This window comes from Argiope bruennichi, chromosome 7 (genome assembly GCF_947563725.1).
Source record: "Argiope bruennichi chromosome 7, qqArgBrue1.1, whole genome shotgun sequence".
Classification (NCBI taxonomy): domain Eukaryota; kingdom Metazoa; phylum Arthropoda; class Arachnida; order Araneae; family Araneidae; genus Argiope; species Argiope bruennichi.
In genome coordinates, this window is record NC_079157.1 from 79,709,938 (window position 1) to 79,734,583 (window position 24,646).

The following is a 24,646-nucleotide window of genomic DNA, read 5'->3' on the forward strand; positions in this document are numbered from 1 at the left end:
TCAACATAAAAAAATTAGTTAAGAGTTTCAGCTTCTAATTTAAAAAGCGCTGGAGGAAGAAAAAGAAATCAAATAATAATCTTGAGTTTGAAATCTATTTTCTTCTTTCTCATTTTCATAGAAAGTGAAAGAGATTTAATAAAAAGAATTCTTTTTAAAAGGTGAAATTACATTAATATGAAAACAGTTTCGATATTGATTTCCAGATTGCATCTGTTCAGTACTCGAAATTGATGGCGACAAAGTAAAGAGGTTTATATATCTCACTAACTGCAGAATTCGGAACTCTTTACATATTGAAGTAGAACAGTAAATACTACTTCAAACTTTATACTTACTTCATTTTGGTACCGCAGAAATTAGTCCTTTCGGAGCGCTACTATCTGAGAGAGCTTTTAGAAATGTAAAAAAAAAAGCAATTTTTTAAATGAACTTTGAAGAGAGATGGATAAAATTATTATTTATTACGAAATAGGGCAAAACATGGGAGTCTTTCCAAAGCACTTAACAAACAAATATTCTTTTGTTATCAGTCTGATAACGAAAGATCACGTTGTCAGTCTGATTGGGATTCAAAGTTATTTGAAACATTGAATTGAATAGATATTTAAGACATGAACTTTTAATGCTTAATATTATCAGCTGAATAAATTTAATGATAGAATCAAACAGAAACGACTAGAAATGATGAATTTTATAATTGCTGAATTTCCATGATAGTGGTATGCCTTATACAGGGTTTACCTTTAAATTTTTTAATGTGCGGATAAGAAATGTTAATTAGTACAGCATATTTATAAACTATTTTTTCCATATGACTATTATTTTTTCCATTCTTGAAAAATTTAATTTTTGATATTAAAACTTTGAATAGTAAAATATCTACTCTTGAAAAAGATATTAAATCATGCTTGGAGTTGCTCGTATATTATTAAAAAAAAGAAATAAAATAGGTGAAATGATAAGATTGCCAGTGAAAAAATACTCAGAGGTGATCCAATATCATAATTTCTGTATGCAAACTTATCTTACTTCCACCTATCCTTAAAATATGAAGATTAATTGACAACCTTTTCTCGTTATACAAAAAATTTAAATGAATGGCTTTACTTGAGATTTATATGCCATAATGGAAGTGAATCCTTCATAGCTGATGATGAGTAAGTTCTAACAGGAACCATCCTGGCATCTATTCTTCCCATATAATTGCTTTAGCAAACTGAATTCATCTCAAAAACTGACAGTAAACAGCCCTTGCCTTTAACACTGGCTCTTTAAGTGAATTTAAGCAAACTTTATTCAATTTATAAGCTCCTTCTTCAAAATAATATTTTTTTTCTTTGACAACTTGCACGGTTAAAAATGAGTAAAAACAAAAACAAAACTTTTTTCTTAAAAAAATTAAATATCAATATCTATACGCTCGCTTCATTTTTTTTCTTTACAAAAAAGATGTATTATTTATTTTGATTATCATCCTTTTCAAAAAAATCGAGAATCCTCTCCCCCCCCCTTTCCTTTTCAGTGTGAGAGGAAAACAAGATAGGAGATCCTGAACCTCTCCTCATAGTTTTTTTTATCTTCATAAAATAACGAGGAAAAAAAGATACGGAGACGAAACTCGTTAATCAAAAAGGTATAATTTAGTTTTACGGACATATGCTTTCAGTTATAGAAGAGTGAAAAATTGAAAGTAGAATCATAGGAGGAGATGACTATTTTGAAAAAAAAAAAAAAAAAAAAAAAAAATACATATCGTAGGTGTTTGTTGAAGCCAAGATATTATGCAGATGTTATTTTTTCCGTGACTTTTAATTTAGACAAGAAAGAAGAATTTTTAATACGATGTTTGTATTCTTCTATTTTCGTTCTTTTTCATTTTTTAGATGTTTTCTTCTTTTAAAAGGCATTTTTTCCTTTTTTTGTATTTCAAATGCTTTTTGAAAGTTTCCCTCTTGGCTTGAAATGAAACCCTTTGTACATAACTTTTTTATAAGATTTGCACTGTACATGCATTACTTATATTTTATGAATTATAAAAGTAAATTTAAAGGGATTTGTTTGACAAGTTTTTTAAGTCCTTTAGGGATTCATACACATTAGATATGTTCTTGGTATATTCTATAAACAGAGCCTATTTGATTTTATTTTAAATTAAAATTGGATTCAAATTATTTTTCATGCTTTATGTATTCCTGCTTCAAATCTATGAGTCGGATTTGAGAAAGAAAAAAATGAAACCAAGAAGTTTCATAAAGGTTTAGTATATAAGTAAATTTTTTCCCTAACAAATCATAAAAATGGTACGATTTTTTTTTATAAAATATCATAACTTTCATTTAATCTTTAACGAGTCATTTTTTTTTACTAGAACGAGTATTTTGAAATGTTTTTGAGATTGAGATTAATTAGAAAGTGTGGCAGAATGATTTAAAAACGACAGAGGTTGGTTAGCTCAAATAAAATTACATTTAAAACCTATTGAGCTAAATTCTCAAATATACATACAACACAATTAACACATAAAACAATTTAGACAAATCCTAACAATGCTGCATTTCCTATGGCTAACGGTAGACTACTTATTTCTTTCTATCGTCGCTAGAAGGCTATCCTATTTTCTACAAAAGTGACTAAATAGATACAATTAATTTGATTTGTTAATTGATCTTTTCAATTAACAATTTATTATGTTTCATTATAATGTCGGATATGAAAATAAAATATCTAGAATTTTCTTCCATTTGAAAGTATGATGAGAACATAAGGCAAGCTACAAAATTGTGTGCAAGAGTTGGTGAATGTTGTGGTAAATATATTTACCATAGCTTTAGAAAGGATTACAATGAAAAAATTAAAAAAGAGCTAATTGAGAAAAAAAAATCAAATAAAATTTTCCACCTTGAAATGAATTTTTCTTAGTTGATTTCACAAATCTTTATTAAGTAACGAAGGAAAATAATAATAGATGTATGAAATGAAAAAAATTACTATTGACAGCAAGAAATAGCAGTAGTTTAACTCGGTGTGTCACTCGATAAAACCGAAATCTCTAATTTTCTGACCACTTTCAAGTACAAAATTGAATGAATTAGAAGAAGCACCGTTTTATTTCAGTGTGAAAATAAAACTAGTAAAATCTGTAATTTAAATTCTGAGTTTAGAATTTCAGAATATTCTACCATTTATCCGTAGTATGAAATTTGATAAGAAAGTTCCAAAAGCAACCGACGATCATTCACTGGTTGGAAATCGTTTTATTCTTGTACAAGTATTTTTTTTTCTGACATAATTCTTCAATAAATGCAAACACACCTCAACGGAATTTCGTGATGTAGTGAAACTACGCGGATTCGAATGTTTTAAATTCGAATTCATTTATAATTCGCCATTTTCTCTTGTTCTTTAAATTTTCTATTGATATAATGTTAAAATATCGCTCAAATTACGAATTTGTTTTGATTAATCGAAGTAAAAAGCAAAAGCTGGGATAGACATTTCATTTCTGAATTGTTTTCGTTATTTAGATAGTCGTTACCTTGTGCTCGGATGAATAATTTTAAATAATGAATGAATATATTTTAAAATTCTTAATTCCTTCGAGGACTTTACTATTGTGCAATGTATGAAATCAATTACTTAATTAAAATTCATCATTTTTATTTTATAATGATGCATAATAAATATTAAATATCAAATAAAAATAAATAAATATTAAATATTTAAATATTAAAAATAAATCTTTATTGTCAAATTGCTCTAAAATCATTTTTTATTTCTGTACTTTTATAGATCATTTTTAAATTTGAGTATATGCATTCAGATTAATTAGATTATTTTTTAATTAGATCATTTTTTAATTTGATTTAGATATATTCAGATACACTTAGAAAAGGCTTATGTATAATTTAATATATTTCGATGTTATGTAGTACGATTATTTTAATTTGTAAAATCATCGTTTGTATTGTTTCAAATTCACCCCTGAATCACAATATGACAATCAACGAGCCAATCTGTTTATTTCTTAAACAATTAAAAAAAAAAAAAACAAGAATATTTGCGCAGAGCCAAAATTGTCTCGAGTAATAGAGATGCAAATCTCTAATAACGGTTCTCTACAGTTGAATTATAACTTAACATGAGACATCCTTTTGTGAAATAAATGCCAACACATTCATGCATCTTGATAAAATGAACTGTATTTCCCCCTTTATTTAGCTCACCTTTAGCTCAGAAGCGGAAACAAATATTTTACTCATTATTCCCTGGTCTCCTAAATGTATTTATAATGGATTTTCATTAACCTTCCACCTAACTAAAATATTATATGTTTGTACCATTAGAGATATTCCATATTTTGAAATTAGGTATTTGATTACATACCTTTGTCTTTATTCTTGATATTTTATTTATGTTTATCAGCTATTCGAATTATTTTCCATTTTCCAGAGTATTATTATAATTGAATTAAATAAAATATTCTTTGTTTACTTTCTTCTTTTCCACGCCTTTTGGATTATATAAAACATTGTGTTTTGAAGTATGTGATTTTATATTTATATTAATTCCCTTGTTTTGAAATTATGTTGTTCATTTTAAGCTGGCTGTTTGTTTGTATTAATAAATTGATGTTATTTTGTTTTCTCTCAATTTTTCCTAATATATTTGAATGTTTTATATATTCTAAGATGATTTTAATCAAGATGTTTATGATGAGTTGTGCGCCAAGAGTAGAGCTAATGCTCATTTGAAAAATAGAAACTTGCCGATGTGTCGCTTTTTATCTACTTATAATAAATATAAATTGTGTGTTGCCGCTTTATAGTCAGCCCATTTGGCCTAGAGCTACCAATCTTGGCACATATATATTTTGGAGGATGTGAATATGCGCCTTAGAGCGAGTTTTCTGAAATTTTAATAAGAATTTTAAATAAATAAACGTTTAAATAATAAACGACGTTTTATAGCGATAATTTCCAAAAATATTGCAGCAGAAAAAATATTTTTAAATAATTCTAAAATTAAAAATTGATCTTTCCAATGATATCCTTTTTGCCTTATAATTTTTATATCTTTAATAAAATTAAAATTATTTTTAACGTATTTTACAGCAATATATTTCATTTTTGTAGTAAAACTTAAATTGTTTTCATTGTTTTTATTTATATTTCATCCTGTTTTTTTTTCTTGCTGTGATGAAAACATTAACACTCGCCGTATTTTTCAATGCTGAGTAGATTTTGGTACAAGACATAATTAAAATTTTTTTTTGAAATTTTATTGTATTTACAATTAAAGTTTAACTTTAATATCAAGCAACGGGGAAAATTTTTAAAGTGCGCTTGTTATAAAACACTGCTGCTCTTTCTTATGATATAATTCGATGTAAAAATATTTAGACAGAATATTAATTAAATGCATAATGAAATATGTAAGGCTTCTAAAATAGTATGAGTTATATATCTATGAAAACTTGAAGTCTGAAAATATTTTGCTGAGAAGGACGAAATCACACTAAATATTTAATGGAAATTTCTGATTGCCATTAATACGGAGAAACAACTAGTCGTTAAAGACGGCTAATTTAAAAATATGGATCTTGTTGTTGATTAGATGAGCTGCCTTACTGACTAAATATATTTAATTTGTCTTTCACATAAAAAATCTTGGAAAAGCTTCAGTTTCTTAAACTAGGAATAATTGACAGAGATTGACTCTCCATTTACCTATGAACTTTGAACTTAAAATGAGTTGAATCTTGAGTAAGCTATTGAGTCTATAGCCTTGACAAGTCCATTCTTTAGCCAGTGTGACTTCTTGACTTTGTCGTGCACTTAAATAATATAACACCTTCAGTCTTTCTTTTTTTATCCTTTTCAGCAGGCCTTGAAGCTATAACGAATGGGATAGTCCATAGAGGGAAGCAGCGAACTCTCGAAGATCAAAACAATTTGGAAGCTTCAGCGCCCATCTTCCCTTAAGTAGTAACGCACTATAATGTGTTTTGTGCTGAGTAGCGTAATGAAGAAAGCTGAATATGCGTTTTGGATTCCTTCTTTTTCTACTGACTGGATCAAAAGTTTGACATAGAGGTATAATTTTGGCCACAACGTTGCATACCTTTCATTTATTCCGTTTTTGAAATATCGCATTTATGTATACGAGAATATACATACCAACAAATAAATACTCCCTCTCTGACAGCACGTCTATTACTATGGTAATAAAGCTATAACCAAATTTTATCCATATAGCTCTTAATATTTATGGGTTATAGTGTTCACATCTATTCGAAGAGATGGACAGGTAGATTTAATTTATACGGATTTTGCCAAAATTTTGATAGAAATCTATATATTTTGATTAAAAGCATACCAAATTTCATTGTTCTATTCCAGTGTGTTTTTTAATTAACATATTCACAAACAGATAAATTGAAGCAAAAAAGACCTTTTTTTCTGATTCGGAAAGGTCTGAAACTTATAGAACTCATTAAGATATAGAAGTCGATATTTTTGACGATTACAAATTCAAAACTACGATTCGAAATTTTTGACGATTTTCCTTTGTATACATATGTGAGGAAGTAAAAAGTGAATTCTTTTTTGTGTATGTAGAAAAATATGAGTGTTTGAGAAGAATCATGATAGATGGGCATTTTTTTGTTTTTGTTTCGGTTCCCTGTTGTTAATAACTCAGTGTTCCGTATTTAAAAAAATTTTTTTCCTATACGTTTTCATTATACTGATAAATTGATTAATTCTAAAAAATATGGAAAGATTTTGGGATCAGGGATTATAATCTTTTGTATTCCAATTGGACAGGAGACTGCATTTTCTTACCTGAAGGAATTTATCGTACCACCTGTTGGCGGTGCCTGCGTCCGTGCCACTACCGTGAAGCACATGACCAGCCATGGTGGTCAATTCCAGGGTGGTGGAATCTTTACGGATGGTGGAGTAACTGGGCACCGACCTCGTCCCGTCGTCGAGGCACACGACGAACAGGCAGTTCTCCAGGATGGACAAGCTCACCGAGTTCACGTTGCCTGCGCATGAATGAAAACAAAGTATTAAGGAAGCAGTTCAATATTAATCGAATAGTTCTATTTACTATTCAAAAGATTAATTTCACACAACAAATAGATTTTAATCCTGATATATTTATTATATAACTGTGCCTAGTTAAAGCAATAAAATTTTCTGAATAATGAAGATTATTTTTTTTATTTGAAAATGCAGATGGATTTTTCAGACCATTAATTTATTGAAGTATTTTCTCATTTCTTCATCAGACGTTTGAAGTGAGACAAAACAAGCGAGAACAAGGTCATGCAAGTTGAATATAGGAACCTGTAAACTCCATTATGAAGCGAATATATTAGAGACAAATGATTAATTAATTTTCAGAAGATAATAACCATAAAAGAATCCAAATGAATACACTACTTTCATAACGTATACTACATATAGGCGTTCGTTTCTTGCTGTTGAAAAAGAATAGAAAATTTAAGTGAACAACTGATGCCCATAACACCACATTAAAATTGATTAAAAATCCATTAAATTATTTATTATGTGGAGGTAGCTTCATAAGTCAGTTAACTGCCTCCGGATCAAGGTGATCATTTTTGTCTAGTGGTTATGTTACGCATCTACGGACCCTAACATCGCGGGTTCTGTCCTCGGGATTGCAATATCCACGCTTTATCTGTTTCTATTATATAGAAAGTTCTTTTCTATATCCCTGGATGTTAGGATTTTTCCGTTCTTGAGACTGACAATTATAATAAATAAATGATGAATAATCGGTAATTTATATTTGTGAGAATTAGTTAAATTGAATTAAATCAATATGTGAACGATATTAAGTTACTGTATGAATGTATTATTTCCAATATTTAAAAACTAGTTTTAGATTATAATAAAACATAACCAAAACTTATTGCTCATTTTTTGCTAAATTTTGATATTTTAATATTTTTAAACTTATTAATCTTACAATTGTTAAATTTAGAAAGTTGAAAAGTATTTGAAGCTATTGGAGTGTTTGAAAAATAAAATAGTTATAATATTTGCTAAAAAATTAATTTTTCAAAAAATATCGTTCTATGCAAAAATTGTCACAAAAGGGTTTAAATACACATAACTGACAATACTTTAGTGCATTTCATATAGTTAAAGCATTTTTATTTGGAGAAATTTTTCTCACTATTTCTCAATTAATTTTTTTCATTTTGTATTACAAATTGGAGTAATGATTAGATGATATTGCTTATTTAACGTTTGTTACGTTAGAAAAGCTTGCATGTGAATGGTACGCAATATTTTTATCTAGCTGATCGACATAGTGAAATTATTTAAAATCATTCTTTTCTTCATTTTTTTAATAAATGGAAACGGACTATTTAATTGATTACAAAATAACTATTCAATGAAAAATTAACCATTTAATTTAATTCTATCGAATGTTGCATTAAAATCTTTTTATATTTCAGTATTTGTGAGTGAAATTTGCAATAATTTATCTTTTTTCAATTTTATTTCTAAAAAATATGTTGCAGCCCTTCGAAATATTATCGACAAAATTTAGAGAATAAAAAAGAGTAAATAAATTTATTTAATTAATTCATCAGCCATTTATAAGCCACTCTTATTGTTATTTTCCATTATCTTGAGCACCATTATATTATTTATTTGCGTAGTGTATGTTAAGTTAGTTTTTAATTAATTAAAAATGCACTATTTGATGTCACAAAATATTCTCTAAAATTATTTTTCAGTTTTATGGTATTTGCAAGTAAAATGCAGAGAAATTCTATTAAATAATTTGGATCATAGTTCACAAAAATATTAGTTGTTTTTGTCTTAATTGTATGGATTAACACATAATTAATTTCTCAAAACAAAGGCAAGTAAAATAAATATATGGGAGCTTAAATTACAGCGGAAATAAATTCTGTCAAGTGTTAAGATAAATCAATAATTTTTAATTTCGTGTATAATGCCAAGCTAAAAATATAAAATTTAAAAGTCAAGCACAAACGATTTCTGAACATGTCCCATTTTTACTAAACTTAAGGAATATTTCAATATTCAGAATATTCAAAATGGAGTTGAGATAAATTATTCAAAGCGGAGTTTGTTTATAAAAATATGAAACTAATACGAAAATGTCTCAACTTGTCTCATGAGACTATCGAACCTTTTTCTAAACAAAATAGCGCAGTCGACAATAAAAAAAAAATCTCTTCTTTCGCATACTCAGTGCTTAAATATCTGTGAAGGGAATTGTTTCTCAGAGAGAGCTTCTCGTCTCCACCACTCTCTCTTTCCTGCCGTGGAACAAACATCATTCAAATCGGCTTACGAAGCTTCCCGTGTTTTTTGGCGTTCGAAGCAAAGAAGAAAAGGTAGGATTTTTGTATCCGAAATGTCTCAAGCGAATGCATTGTGTGTAACAATTTGCGATACTGTGCGAACAAAGACTTCTGGCATCGATGAAAAAGTTATGCATCCAGGAGGATTATCAGATAGAGAATAGACAGGTGTAGTGCGCAACTACAACATGATTGATGACGGAATAAAGGAGAATAGAATTAAGTGGCTTGTTCGGGGTGAGCAATGAATCGGCTGATTTTGAATAAAAAATAAAGAAGAGAGGAAGTAATAGAATAACAGGCTTTTGAATTTTAAAGGAGAAAAAGGATGGTGACGCTGTTTTAAAAGAATTTGTGGTTACAAATGAGATGTCTGTCTTAGGACAAAACGTATGAGGGAAGTTATGGCAGATCTTTTGTGTGACGAATAAAAATTTTAAGATGAGTTATTGATGGATGAATTGTTTCATATATTTTTAAATACTCGATAATAAACTCAAAATCAAATGAAATATTATTTTAGAAATGCAATCAGATTATATTGTGTGGTTAAAAATTATCTGAAATGTTGTCATAAACTGAATCAAATTTTTGGCCATTATTTATGTTATCTCATTGAAAGTAAACAGTTCTGTTTTAAATACTCTAATATGCTATTAATCTTCAAAATGTGATTTAAAGTGAAAGAATTGTTTTCATGAAACCTCTTCAAGTTTCGTAAAGAATTTTCTTACGGATAAATTTCGTGGTGTATATTTTCGAAAAACTCTTAAATAAAATATAAGGTTTGTATTAGGAAAAATATTTTAGTAAAACTCCGGAAATTATGGTTATGATTTGATTGCTTCGGCTCTAAATTTAGAAGTTGTAGGCTGTAAAACATTTACAGAAAATTTTACTGAATATCTTACTCTATAGATGTAAATTTAAATAAACTACACATATAAAGATGAAAGTTTATAAGTCTTTTTCTACAAACATACAATTTTTGACCGATTTTGAAATATGACATATGTGCTCGCCAAGACAAGAGGAAGATCAATTAACTTGATGTTTAAAAGTTAATAGAAATATATTAATCAAAAATTAAGCAAGTTTTTGTTGTTTTTCGACGTGATCCTAAAAAATCGTTATACCTAAAAATAATTCATAAACTATTTTAGACAAAAAAGTACATTTTTAGTGATATTGATTTTATTTTCCTATAATTTTTCCTCTAATTTTAAGACTAAAAAATAATTTAGGTTGATATACTACCTAAGTATTATTTTTATTATGATGATGAAATTCTTGCTGATTTTATTTTACATCAAACTTGGTTTGGCTAGTGTTAAAATTAAGATAAATAATTGCTTTCTTTGGAGATAAACTCAGAAATTAGATTTCCTCTTCCGGTTTTATTTCATAATATGCATACTATTTCCTTTTCATGCGTAGTAATTAGTAATAGACTGAGATTATTAAATTTAGATCTTCAGACTTGTAAAAAACAAGAAGTAATGTTGAATAAATGCATTAACAGTTTAAAAGTTGATATTATTTACAGACAAGCTGGTCTCTAAAAGCGTCTATTGTCTCTTAAATTTAATTTCATATATTCTTCATCTTTTTTCGTAAATTTTTGGAGATATCTTATATAAAACGCCAGTATTTGACTGAGGAATAGTATATAAATTTAAAGAAAAATGGCAAAAAGAAATAAGCTTGTCTTCCAAACCAAGAATTATAATATTGAATGCTTGCTAGAAAACGTTTTTGTATTTCTTTGGTATTTGAAACAATTCAGACGAAAATTAGAATTTATTCCTAAGATAATACATCTGCAAGTGAGCATCATGTAAATAAAGAAGTATCTTACGTTTCAGCATCCTGTGTCTTAGCTTTGCCCACGTTTGTCTATTTTCTGTAGTAAGAAGTCCGACCGGTGGCTGAATGTTTTCTTTATCCTTTGCCATCTGAGTAATTTGGCGTAGTTGGTCCACAAGTGTGTCTTCTGGCGGTAGTTCTTCGGAGTCGGGGGCCTTCACTTGCAATGAGAAAAACTGAAAAAGAATGGAAGTTTTTAGTTTTGTAGATGTTCTCCTAATATGCTTCCGATTAATGTCAAGTATTGTTGAAAGTGAATTTATTAAAATTATTACTTTATAATTGTAAATATACAGCGGCAGCATTTTCACGAACATTTAAATGAGTGATATTAATTTTATAACAATATGTACAAAGTAGCTTTTATTATTTCGTAAATACATCTAAATGCCACCTTTTCATACTGAACAAATGTACAAAGAACCACGATTTAAAAAAAAATCCTATTAATTTACAGGAAAGCGAAGATGTTCGGAGAGCGTTCTGTTTTGATTAGATTAAGTGCAATTAGACTCTTTGTATACATGGCGAGTTTTCTGTGGAATCACAGTTCAAACTTGCAATCCTGAGACGTTAAAATCAAATTCTAACACGAAACCATCATACCTTCGGAGAACTTACAGCAAAACTATGATGTTTTCATCGGGTTATCAAGTTTCATCTTTTAAGGAATGGCATATATTAAAAAGGTTTTAATACAAGTATATTTGGTATAATGAAACAGTTATTCGCCTGATTTGAATAATCTTTCTCTCTTCAAAAGCAAATAATTTATAGGAAAATTAAAATTTCAACCCACCCTTCCCATTTCTTCTTCCTTTGAGTTGGAAGACTCATCTACGAACTCGTTTGAGATTTTCGCTATTTTTATAGCATATTTCTCGGCATTTCAAATTGGATTAAAATTATGTTAATATTAGTTAATATAATTAACCGGTTATCATTAATAATAACCGACTGTAATGTATGTTACCATTGACTGTAACCATATTATACCATTGATTGCAATATATGTTAATAAATATATTACAACTATTTTGATTGATAGTTTAGAATGAATATTTACTGATATAATTTTTGTCGTTAATTACAACCCATAATAACCAGATAAACACATTGAGCGTATCACACACGCGCGCGCATGTACACATTTACTCACTCACCCCTCCCCACATACATATAAACATGATATTTATTATTCGAAATGTCTCATTAATTGCTAGATTTTACTGTAAACTCGATCTTTTTTTTGAGAAGTCAAAGCGAAATATATTTTATTAGTTTTCAGACACAAAGCCAAGTTTAAAATTAAAAATATTTTATTTCTTTGTAACCATACATTTATTAAAAGAAAATCTGATCTAATCAGTTTTGAATTTGAATCTTGTAAAAGTTTTAAGCTTTACAATTTGGAAAAAAATTCATTCAACTGTTCCAAAAATGATTCATTATTATACTGATAATTTATGACTTTTATAAAGTTTCATGACTCGATTTAATTAATATAAATGTCGAATCCTGTTTCATTGACCATTATTGCCTATTTATTTCTAGAACAACCTTTCGCTAGATTTGTAAACTTTGCAAAGCGTTACAAATGGCATTTCTATTTTCTTTCATTGGATGCTTTTAGTTTGTTGACTTTACAAACTCTTGAGCAATAAACATTAGGGTTCTGCATCCTTATAGAAAAAAAGTTCATAAAGGTTAATATTCAAGGACTTAGGGCCGAGTTCCGTTACTCGAATTTCTATCTTCTACATATTCCAATAAGACTGGCCTTCAAACCGCTATAAAATGTTTCGGTAATGTTTCTAGAGTCTGAATCTCAGATTATTAAAAGCACAATGATTGCTTCGGCAGTTCATTTCTCAGAATACTTGCCTCGATATTCTGAGAAATGAAAAATCCAGGTAATCTCAAAAACAATCCATATAACGCAGTTAACATCTAGTAAGCTGACTTATGCTCCATTGTTAAAGATGGCTTATTAACTTTTAAGCAGCTGTCTGTCACCATATTAGCTACAACTGACGATTGATATTTTACATGAAAAAGTATCATTTTGTAGTGAAAAATCTTAACTGTGAAAAATTATTTTATTAATTAATAGATGGTTCACATGAAGTTTTTGAGAGCGGTCAAGATTCTACATTTGTATATACGAATAACTCACTTAGATTTATTTAAACTTTAACACATATCCATTCTAAGCGATGTACAGCTTATCTTCCAAAATGGAAATCGAATCGAATTCTTTTTTCAATGATGTTGGAAATGAAATTATATTTTTTCAGTCTACAATTTTATGAATTATTCTCTTACAACTGTTCAAATCGACTCTACATCGATTCCATGCATTTTCTGTTTCTGAGTAAAAAACCATCTTCTGCATCATTTTGAAATTTGTTACAGTTGTAGTTTTAATTTGGTGCAAAATTTAACCCAGATTTCTTAATTATTGTGTTTATATATAGGTCGAAGTATCAAGATTAATTTGCAATCAACATTATGTAAAAATGACCAATAGGTCACCTAGATAGAGACTAATAATTCCTATATTTATTTCTTAAATATTTTGTTTTATTAGTTGAGGAATCTTTCATAATTTCAAGAGAAAAACATTTGCTTTCATAAGATATGACATCATACTTTTATTTCGTTTTTTTCATCATTTTTTATTTCGTCGTTTTTTTCATGACTTATACGAATCACATGGATTAGACACTTGAAGCATTTCATTTGTTGTACGCTTACAACAAATAAAATTGTTGTATATAATAAGAAATATGAAAAGAAGAACCAAAGCATTAATTAAAAACAAACCGAAAAGAACAAAATGAATTTCGCACAGATTTTACAGATTAAAAACCTTTATCTATTTGCTAAAAAACATAACAAATATTGTCTTTATTCATTTCAATACAAAATATCATATTTAAACATTTGACATTAACGGCTGCTAAATATCATTGGGTTGATTACTTTTTAACTATCACATTCAGTAGGATTAAAGAAAGAACAAATGACAGAAGCTTTTTTATATGTTATTTTTTAGTTAAATTTATTTAACTTAAATGAAGTGTTTCATTTAAAACAGCTTACATAATCGCATTTTAAATGCAATTTTAAACAATCTGAAGGAAAACAGTTACGCCAAAGGTTGCCACAAACTTGCTAAAATAATAGTGATTCCAAAATTCTGCTGTAACATTGCATTAAAATCAATTATCAAGGATTTCTGCTGAATGCTGTATTTTATTTTAATTTGCATCTCTTTTAAAGTCACGAGTGTCCAGTACTGTTAGTTTAGAATAAATAACCAAAATCAAAAATCTTCAATTTTAAGAACCGTTTTTTTTTTCGTTCTAGAACATCATTTCATAAAGAAAAAAGTAAAAGATATCCTCTTTTTTTTTTGTCAGTCTACTTTTTGAAAACGGAGCTAATTCTTTAAAATTACCGGAAAATAAAATTTTAAAAGAAATCACAAAACCTAAATAGCAACATGTCTGAAAAATCTTCCAACAAATCTGATTTTCTATCATCAAAGACCGTCACCTCCCATACCGACAAAATTATTCACCAATTTTCCTTTTAGAGATAACCGCGGGAAAGATTTCATTCTCAATTTAAACCTTTTCGATTAACTCCTGCAACAGTAAGTCAAACATGTCTGCATCATATCATCATCTTGCGACCATCGGAATAATTGTTCGTCACGATATCTCTGCTACGTGCGAGCCCGCTTTGCAAATCCATAAGGGACACAATGGCAGCGCGCGTAAATGCAGATTCTATAAATGCATGCATCACCTTCAAAGACTCGGTAATGAGGTAGAGATGCTTTTGCATAATGAAATGCCGTTCCGCTTCGCTAGAGTACGTAGGCAACAGAGGGCGCTCTGGGTTTTGAATAGAGCTGAGCAGTAAATCGTCCTGCATATTTTACATTCATTTTTTTTGTAGTTAGTCGTATTTATTTTGAACGTACTGTAAGAGATTGCAGTAGGAAATGCAAATTAAACAAAAAGAAATGGTAGGTCTAGCGAATTAATGAGTTAAAAGCAACGCAATATTAGCATTTTCTCTTTTTATTTATTTTTATGCTATTGTACATAACCGGTTATGAGCTTTCACATTTGATTTCCGTTGTTTATTTCACCGTCAGAAGTTTAGGTGCACCAACAGAAAGACATTTTTCAAATATTTTATAAATATATGTTTTTATTGAATATTTTTGCATAAGATAAAATTCTCCAGAATTTTATTTTCTACTTTTATCATAATTTTATCAGAACTATTACCTTTATTTAGAATTTCTGCATTCATTATTAAGAAGGTTAGAAAAAATAATCCGAAGAATTAGTTTCTTTCATGTTAAACTCAAAACTTGTATGCCTCATATTTTTCGTCTGTCTGATATGTGGGTTAGTGCTGGTTTCAATTACCTAACCTACAAATTTGCCTGCCTAATTTAAAATATGCTAGAGCTAAGAAAACAAGGTTTAAGTTAAAGAAAATTTAATTACAACATATTTATAAGACTTTGTACAATTGCAAGATTGATGAAACACGCTTAAAGATTAAGTCAGAATCGTTCCGGTCGCGGCAATGTTTTTATTATTTTTTTTTTTTTATTTTTCTTCCTTCGCTGGTTTAAAAATAGACTGAAGGAGTCGTTGATTTGCATACTTGCTGAGATCAAAAATAACCACAAAGTGGCACTGTCAATTTGATTTGAACCTCGTGGCAAATGTCAGTTTTTAGTTGCACTTTGTAGTACCGCTACAGATATCACATTAACGCAAAATTTGATTCGCAGAGAGATTGAAAAATATCCAAGTGACCGAAATCATATCAAACGTCCGAAAAGCGACTTATGAGTCAATTTGCTTTTACTGGGAGAAATTCCGATTGCTTTTTTTTTTATCTTAGTTATAAATAAAATTATTTACTGTTTCCTTCTTCATCCTTTGATAATCCCGCATAAAAATATTATTTATAGCGTGAGGACAAGCATTAGAATTATGCAATTAAACATTTAGGTCGATGTCTGCATCGATTCTATGAAATCATAAAAAAAGCATTTTTCTTATAATTTGAAATATATTTTTCCCAGTTTATTAATTTTTGAAATTTTAAGTGAAAAACTTCAAAACATGTTTATTCATGGAAAATAATTTTTGCAAAATATTTAAATTAAAAAATTATATTTAAATACCATTGATTTTATTTTTGTACTATAGTTTCTGTATTTTGTTACCACTCTTGTTTCGAATGACAGGAAATATATATTTTTATTGTCTCATCAATGTTCAGCCAGTAATTTTGAAAATTAACGATTTATTACTATTTCAAATTCTTGCTAATATGAATTAAATCCAGTAATTTAAAAAATAAAATACCTATTTTGTTTACCGAATTATTTTAAAATTATAGATACGATCTACGACTTTGATATAAGAGCCACATTTTAAATGTGATGGATTTGTCACGCTCGTTGCCATTTTGAATTATCGTAGAAATTTCGACCGCTTAAAGCATTGACATTCAACAGTATTTTAGATTAACTTTTTTGATTACTGCAGAACATTCTGATGCAAGGATAAAATAAATTCTGTTGGCAATAAAAATAGCGAGAAAATGTTTCAAAAACGTCAAGTAAAATTTCGAAGCAGAATAGAATGGCCGATAATTTAATTCTTTAAAATTATTTAAAAATCGTTCCGAATATTTTGTAGGACAGAATTGTTGAGAGATCTACCAAATATACACTTAATTACTTTATTTATTGTTAGAGTTCCCTAAGACAGAACTTTAAAAGTTTTAATTTAATTTCTATTAATTAAAAATTAATCGTACTTCTTATAGTTCCCCAATAAATTTGGTGTATATTATTGAAGTAAATAAAAGTAATTTTAGACCAATTTAAAAAGATATAAGCCTTCTTAAAGGTATCGCTCTAATATTTCAAAGAGGTTCTCAATGATATTTTCTTTAATTTAATGAATTTTTCAAAATAAATTTTAAACACAATTTTGTAATAATATTTTGATTTTATATTATCGTATGTTATAAATATCGCTATGAATCTTTTTATATCTTCTTTTAGTGGTAAAGTAAAAATAAATATTAGATCTTTAAGCTTATGACAAAATAATGTTTTATCATATTTCAGCATTTTAAATGCTTTTTTCTGCGTATCTAAAAGATTTTTGACTAGTATTCACGGTGTAAAGTTTGACATGCATATAAAGCAAGAACTGACGCAATCAATCTTACGAATCAATCTTTATGATGTTATTAACTAGATGCTCGAATTTCCTTTTTTTGTACATATATCATCGCCACTTAAATAAAAATCAATTTAGTACATTAAAAGCTCGCTACTTTAACCGGAAACAACACCATCGCCTCTAGAAATGTGATATAGCAAGTTTCGATAAGGAAAAGGAAAATTCGATGTATTTCTTTCGTCTTCTTGACATTTTCGATATCGAATTCTATAAAAATGAGAGCTTTGCTTAAAACTTTTTTTTCCTAAATCCCAGGAGGAATAAAGCCAGATTCGAGGTTGTCGGAGAACGATATTTCCCTCTGTAATCTAAGAATACCCTCAGGTCCATTCGGAAGGTGTCATATCCTTCCCTAAGATTCAGACCAGCTTTAGCACGCCTTGAATACTGATCGCTGTGGGGTGCTGCGGAGAGTACTACTTCCGTCTTGAGCCGTGGTGTATTGTAATCCTGTTGGTCGAATTTAGTATCAAAAGTCGAGCAGTTCGAGTTACAACGGGCATCTAGAATAGTTTTTACATGGTTTTTATTAAGCTTGATTTGTTTCATTTTTTGTAAAGATTTAATTTTGTAATCGGTTTCTCACTTACTATTTGAAGGTATAAAATTCTGAATTTTTATGTAATTGTTTATCACAATGACTGCACACTATTTTAGAATTTTAAGAATTTAAATTAAAGTCAATGGAATAATTTTGATTATTTTTTTAATTCCATACGAGAAGTATTCTTATTAAGGAATTCTAGAAAAAAATGTTAAAAAATTTCATAATATTTATAATAAGTTATGATACATATTAAAAACTCAAATAGTTAAAAAGATAAAAGAATAAATTTAAAAAAAATAGGTTTTTATTAACACAGCAAAGAATTACTTGTACTTTTTCAGGGAACTGACATAAAACGATGAATAAATGAAAAATTGTTTAATCAAAATTGTAATAAACGACTTTGATTATTACAAACAGTGTTATTTAAAGGAAATTAATTTAAATGTGAAAAATTTAAAGTTTTTAAAGGTAATACTTATATTATTACATAGAATTACGAGCAATAATTAAATTAAGAAATTAGTTTATCAAAGAAGTAAAAATTAAATAAATCATATATTCATTGCATATCTTGAGTACTGATTGCACATTTTTATTTTATATGATTGGTGTGTATGCCGGTAGGTTTTAAATAATTTTTTTATATACTTACCTTATTTACTGATTATCCGTGAATACAAAACCATTATAATTATGAATCGAATTAGGTTTTCTGACTGCTTTGTCAAGCAAAATACATTCTAGGTATTTCAATGCTTTTAAAGGTATAAGTTATTTATTAACATTTTTCTTTATCTCATCATTTAAATTACTTAAATTAATAGCCAGAAGGCAAATATATTATTCTCCCTGGTTTCGAGGAATAACTTTTTCTTTAATAGGAACGAAAAAATAATTACTGTGGCAGAAAGTTTGCCGAAGTCATCAAAAATCAATGTATATTGTAATTAATTTTTAAAATTTAAAAAGTTGAAAATGAAATGTTCTTTTTGCTTGAAAAATATGCGTACAAAATTTTATCAAGATCAGCCAAAAACTATGTATTTATATAAAAGACACAAAAGAAAAATTCATTTTTTATATTTATAGATTAACAGAACTTGCTCAACCTTGTTCGTGACATGATCAAAACCACAATAACATAAAATTTAGCTATTAAAATGAAGTATATAATATAGCAATGATTTATATTTTTTTCTTCGTTTGCGATTGATGAACTTGGGATGATAAAAATAAAAAAAAAAAAAATAAAAAAAGAAAAAGACCTTCTAAAATAAAATTATAGAGTGGGAGAAATTAAAATTAGGACGTTTCCTGTGGACGATGCCATTAGGATATAAAGCATAAAAATTATTTAGGTGACTCTTGATTTTCTAGTTTGGCTCCTTGCCAATTCATTGAGAAAAATATTCTCCTGACGGATGAGGGAAGAAAGTCTTTGAATTCATTAAGAAAAAAAAACTAATTTAAAATCAATGATAAAAGTATTTTGATCATTCTTATTTTAAATTAGAATGTTTGAATAATTACTTGAAAAATTGTAAAAAAGTAGCAGAATTAGAATGTTAAATACAGAAATTTTAGTTTAAATTTTTAAAATTTTTTGCCAAAAAGGATTAACATTAACAATTTTTTCAAAATTCATTACATTATTTCAGAGGAAGGAAACAAAAATTCTTAAATTGACAATTTTCGATCTTTCCGATGATGTACACATCTCCCCCTCCCTTCCCCATTGTCAATAGAGACGATATTACTGACAAATATAATTAATTGTGTCGATTTATAATAAAGAGAATGATTTATAAAGGTAATTAAAAATAAAATCGGAAATTAGGGGAACTTTATTATAGTAATTATTCTATTTGTTTCAGCGATGCCCTAACCTTACTTCGATGCTGTATTTACTGGGAAACAAGCTGGAAAATTGATAACCAATGAAATGGTGGCAGCTGTTGAAGAGAAACTTCAATCTTTCCTTTAAAAGTTTTTATTGATGTCTTCACATGATGTTTAAGAATATCGAAAGAATGCCGTTTAAATTTTTTAAGTAGAGATTTAGATGATTCTGTTCTATGACCATTTTAGACTATTGGCATTTAACTGCATCTATCACAGTTGAACGCGAAATTGTAGAAAAACTCATAAGATAGATGATGGAAGTTTTTATACCTTCGAAATCGAGAATACCCTTAATTTCGAAAGAAACTGGTAAAATTAGTTTTCCCATTTTAAAGCAGCACGAATACTATTTTGGCCAACACTCGTAATGTTGAATCGCTTTTAATAATGAGGGCGACACTTGACTTTTATGGTAGGAGTCCGAAACCGAAATTTTAACTTAAGACATCGTTGCTCTTGCATGAAGAAAGTAATAATTTATTCAATCTTCCTATTTAAACCTTGTGCACTATTTAAGGCAATGAACGGATGCACGCACACGCACACACACACATAATACAAATTAGAAGTAGCCATTTGGAGACTTGGTCTGATTGAATATTTCTAATTTATAAAAAGCAAAAAACTATTAAAGCTATTATGAAACAACAAAGGCACTTTCACTTGTGCGTTGAGAAAATTTGAAATACTGAGTGCTACCTTAGAAGTTTTTACTTGGCATTAGACTATTACTCAATATTGTGATATCCATGACCAAATAATCTTCATTTCACATCAAAATAGTACATTATTCCATAAAATTGTAAATCAACAATTCACAATACATGACACTGCATTAAACCTGGTTGGGATTTTTTTTGAATTAAAAGTATTTTAAAATTCAATATACTGGCGGATGAATATCATGGAAATGTTATGGATCAATAAAATAAAAAATATTATGGATATCGTACTGTATAGTATAGCTGATGAGACGATTGAAATAGATACGACTAATGAAAAGAAAATGCTTTATTCTATGCTGCCATTAAAAAATATCAATTATAAAATTAAAAATTTGTTATTTCCTTTTACCTGAATATGAGAATATACGCCAATCTAATTCCATTAAGGACAAAGCAAAGTAAAAAAAATAATAATATGATTCCATTATTTCGGTAAAAAAACATCTAATAATAATAAATTTATACATAAACAAAACTTAACGACATATAAAATTCAGTTAGCAACAAAGCTGTTCTTGAAAAGTCTTTTCCACACGTTTTTCTCATTTTACACATCATCAGGCAAATTTCAAATCATCTTTTCCGGTCTACACTGAAGTGAAATGAGTTCACAGTAGATAATTTAATTAGTTCCGAGGAAAGTGAAATGAAATTTTTCTCCTCCCTCATCCGCCCAAAGGGAATTCTAATTAGGCTTAGCAGAGGACACATCTGATATTTGCAAACAGTTGTATGAAAGAGAAATTTATGTCCAGACTTTATAAAGCAACCTCAAGAGGAGCCGTTTCTAGTCTCTCGTGTGATTTACTTTGTTTTAAATGAGTAAATATGAAAGATTTTTTAATTTAAGTCTTCTTTAAATGAATATTTTTATTAAAAATTATTGCTTTTCTTCCCTATCCCTGTAATATGGTTGCTTTCTGGATAAAAATATCAGTCAGGCTTTTAATTATAAATAATTCTTAATTAAGCTGTTAATTCTGGGCAGATGTTGCCAACACGAGATGTGTAATTATTTCTTTCTAAATTAAATAATTTACTTTATGAAATTAGCTTGCAGATGCAACCTGCTGGTATTCGCAGTAGATAAATTTAAATTTTTCTCAGGAATAAATTGTTTGATAAAAATACTTATGATATCGAGGTAGTGTAAATTGTTCAGATTACATACTGCCAAAAATATTTTAATATTTTTTTAATATTTGTATTTGTATACATTGTCCTATAAGAAATATATATAGAGAAAATTTTGTTATCATCAAACTATTCAATTTCGGAATTTTACATCATTTTCAGATATTTTGATAAATAAATTTATCAAAGAAGAATAAATTCTATTGACAAATAGTTATCAATAGAATTTTATGGAATTATATTTGTTTGAAAACACCATAATTCTAAGACTAAGACAAATAAAATTTTACATGCACATTTTAAATTTGTAGATCGTATAGAAATTATGAACAAAATCCATTCCAAGAAAGTTTACGTGCCTGAGAGTCCGTATAATAGTAAATGCACTAACTTAAAAAAGAAAAAAAAAAAACCGCAACGAGATATTTAGTTGAAATTTGACATGTGGCTTACTTCAAGAATTATTGAAAGAAATCTACAAATGAGCTGACTATTAGTAGAATATGCCTTTTCAAATATATATGAACATCACAGCTCTGGAACGCAAGTTAAATACGCGCATTTTATATATGATATATGATTTTTATACCAAAATTGAAAATAAGTGATATATTGTAAGCAATCGGTCAAAGGTATTATTTTAAAATACATTTTTGACTCTCTATGCTAGATGACAAATTAAACACAAAACTCGTCATATTGTGATATAATAGGGTATCCCATAGTTTCTTTCCTTTTTTTCTGATACGAAATGAATGCATTATATTATTTGATTAAGTTTGATTTGATGTTTGTATTTGAACTACTCTGCTTCATCAATTTCTTCAACCGCTTAAAACTCATTTTTCCTTCTTTTTAAAGTTGTTGAAGTTTCCTTGCAAAATATTTTTCGAGATGCCTTTTTATCTCACTTATGGACTGGAATTGTTTATCACGAAAAGAGTTTTTTAATGACAGGATTAAGTAATAGTAACATGGAGCAAGTTCTGGGAAATTCGGGGGATATGGTAGAACTTCTCAATCCAATTGTAATATCTTTTCTCTTACATTAGTATAATATGTAGTTTTACATTGTTCTCAAGAAAAATGACGCCTAGTCAATTAATGGCAAAATTCTGGTTGTTTTTCTGTAAGGAGACTTTTAGTTAATCAAATAGATTGCAATATTTGACAAAATTGATTGTTTTTCACCTTGGAAAACCTTTCCAGTCTCGCCAAATGGGTCAAAGGAATTTTCTTCTGGCGAAGTCCAGGCTTCTCGACAGTTGAAGGTTAGTTGTCCTTAAGCCTAGTGCATTTTCGATACACATTTTGATAAAATCCACGCAAGTTTTGTTTCCAGTGATTAATTTCTTTAAGAAAGGATCTCTTTCATGTCGCAGGGCAAGTATATCGCATGATAGAGACGGAGTTTACGAGGTCAGTCCAGGTCAATAGGTGCAGAATCTAAATTTCACTTTGTTTGACATGAAGTTTATCTTGAACAGGTTATTTTTTATAGTTGTCTTGGTAATGTTCGTTGCTTTCGGTACCTCGCTTAACTGTATAACGGAATTTCATCAAACATAGCCTAAATAAGCGTATTTATCGTTTGCTGAGTTATTGTTGTGATCTTCAACTTTCGAGTCAAAATTCTCAGCTCTAAATGTCTTTAGACAATTGTGGATGAGCGTATTGGTTGTAGCATTACCTTCCTTAAAGCAGTGAAACATAACATGCCACAAATGTATCCTTTAGCTATACATATCAAACGGTGTAGAAAAAAATCTTTAAAAGATAATATATCGCCAACGAAACGTACTTTGAAAGAACTCTAGAACAATCGATATCATAGATGACTGATTGACAAACATCCATCTTCATGTAAAGATAACCAGTTAAATCTATTACAAGCGTGATGTGAAAGAAACTTATGGGACACTCTAATGATATGAGAATGCCGAGGAGAATCCTAGCGCTCTGATTGTGTGAGCAATGGATCACATGCAATTTCCACCATTCTATCAACATTCAAAACAGTTTATTTTTCTTACCTGGTTTTTGCATGCTACCACTACGTTCCAAGGATGTTTGCTGTCTTGTTGGTCGGACATGACGAGTTCGTCCTTTTGTTCTCCAGGTCTTCTGTATGCTGGAAAAAAGTGGTGGTACGTGTCCATGCACAGGTGAGAGGGCTTTCCTCCACGGGAAGGAACGAGATCAGGAGGTAGTTCATTGCTATAAAAAGAAAGAATTTATCATGTTCATTCTCTCTCTCTCTAAATATATATGGAAGAATTCAATGTATTACATTATTGATGTATTGATTAAAATATTCTTTCATTGCCTTTTGCAGGAAATTTTCAATTAATTGCTCATTTAAATTAGAAAAAATAGTTTTTCATTATTAAAAAGTGTTGATGAAAAATCAGAATGCAATATTAGACAAAATTTTTGTGCTATATTTTTTTAATATTTGTAAAAATGAATTTTAACAATGTTAGAATTTATGGATATTAAAATAGACCTTTCCAAAAAAATAAAAAAAAAATATGATTGGGTATTAAAATAAACAAAAAAAATATTTATTTTTCAATATAAAATAATCAGCAAGCTATTGAAATATACTTTTGTTTTCTTATATTTCACATTGCGTAACCAATGTGATTGTTTCGGGTTCTTCATAAATATAAAGTTCATGATAAATTATACACCATATTAAAACTAATTTCGACATCATTTGTTTATTAAAGTACATTATATGAAAAAGCATTTTCAAAATGATTTTGTAGCTGTCAAACAATTTAAA

General features: G+C 28.4%; 1 protein-coding gene across 1 annotated transcript in view; it reads right to left on the reverse strand.

Moving 5' to 3' along the window:
* LOC129975166 (choline O-acetyltransferase-like) overlaps window positions 1-24,646 on the reverse strand; it is a 174,619-nt gene that overhangs the window by 29,426 nt on the left and 120,547 nt on the right. The window contains exons 5-7 of the mRNA XM_056088133.1: window positions 23,892-24,075; window positions 11,241-11,424; window positions 6,846-7,051 (exon numbers count right to left, since the gene is read on the reverse strand). Coding sequence (XP_055944108.1) covers window positions 6,846-7,051; window positions 11,241-11,424; window positions 23,892-24,075 — 574 coding nt within the window. The remainder of the gene's footprint in view (window positions 1-6,845; window positions 7,052-11,240; window positions 11,425-23,891; window positions 24,076-24,646) is intronic.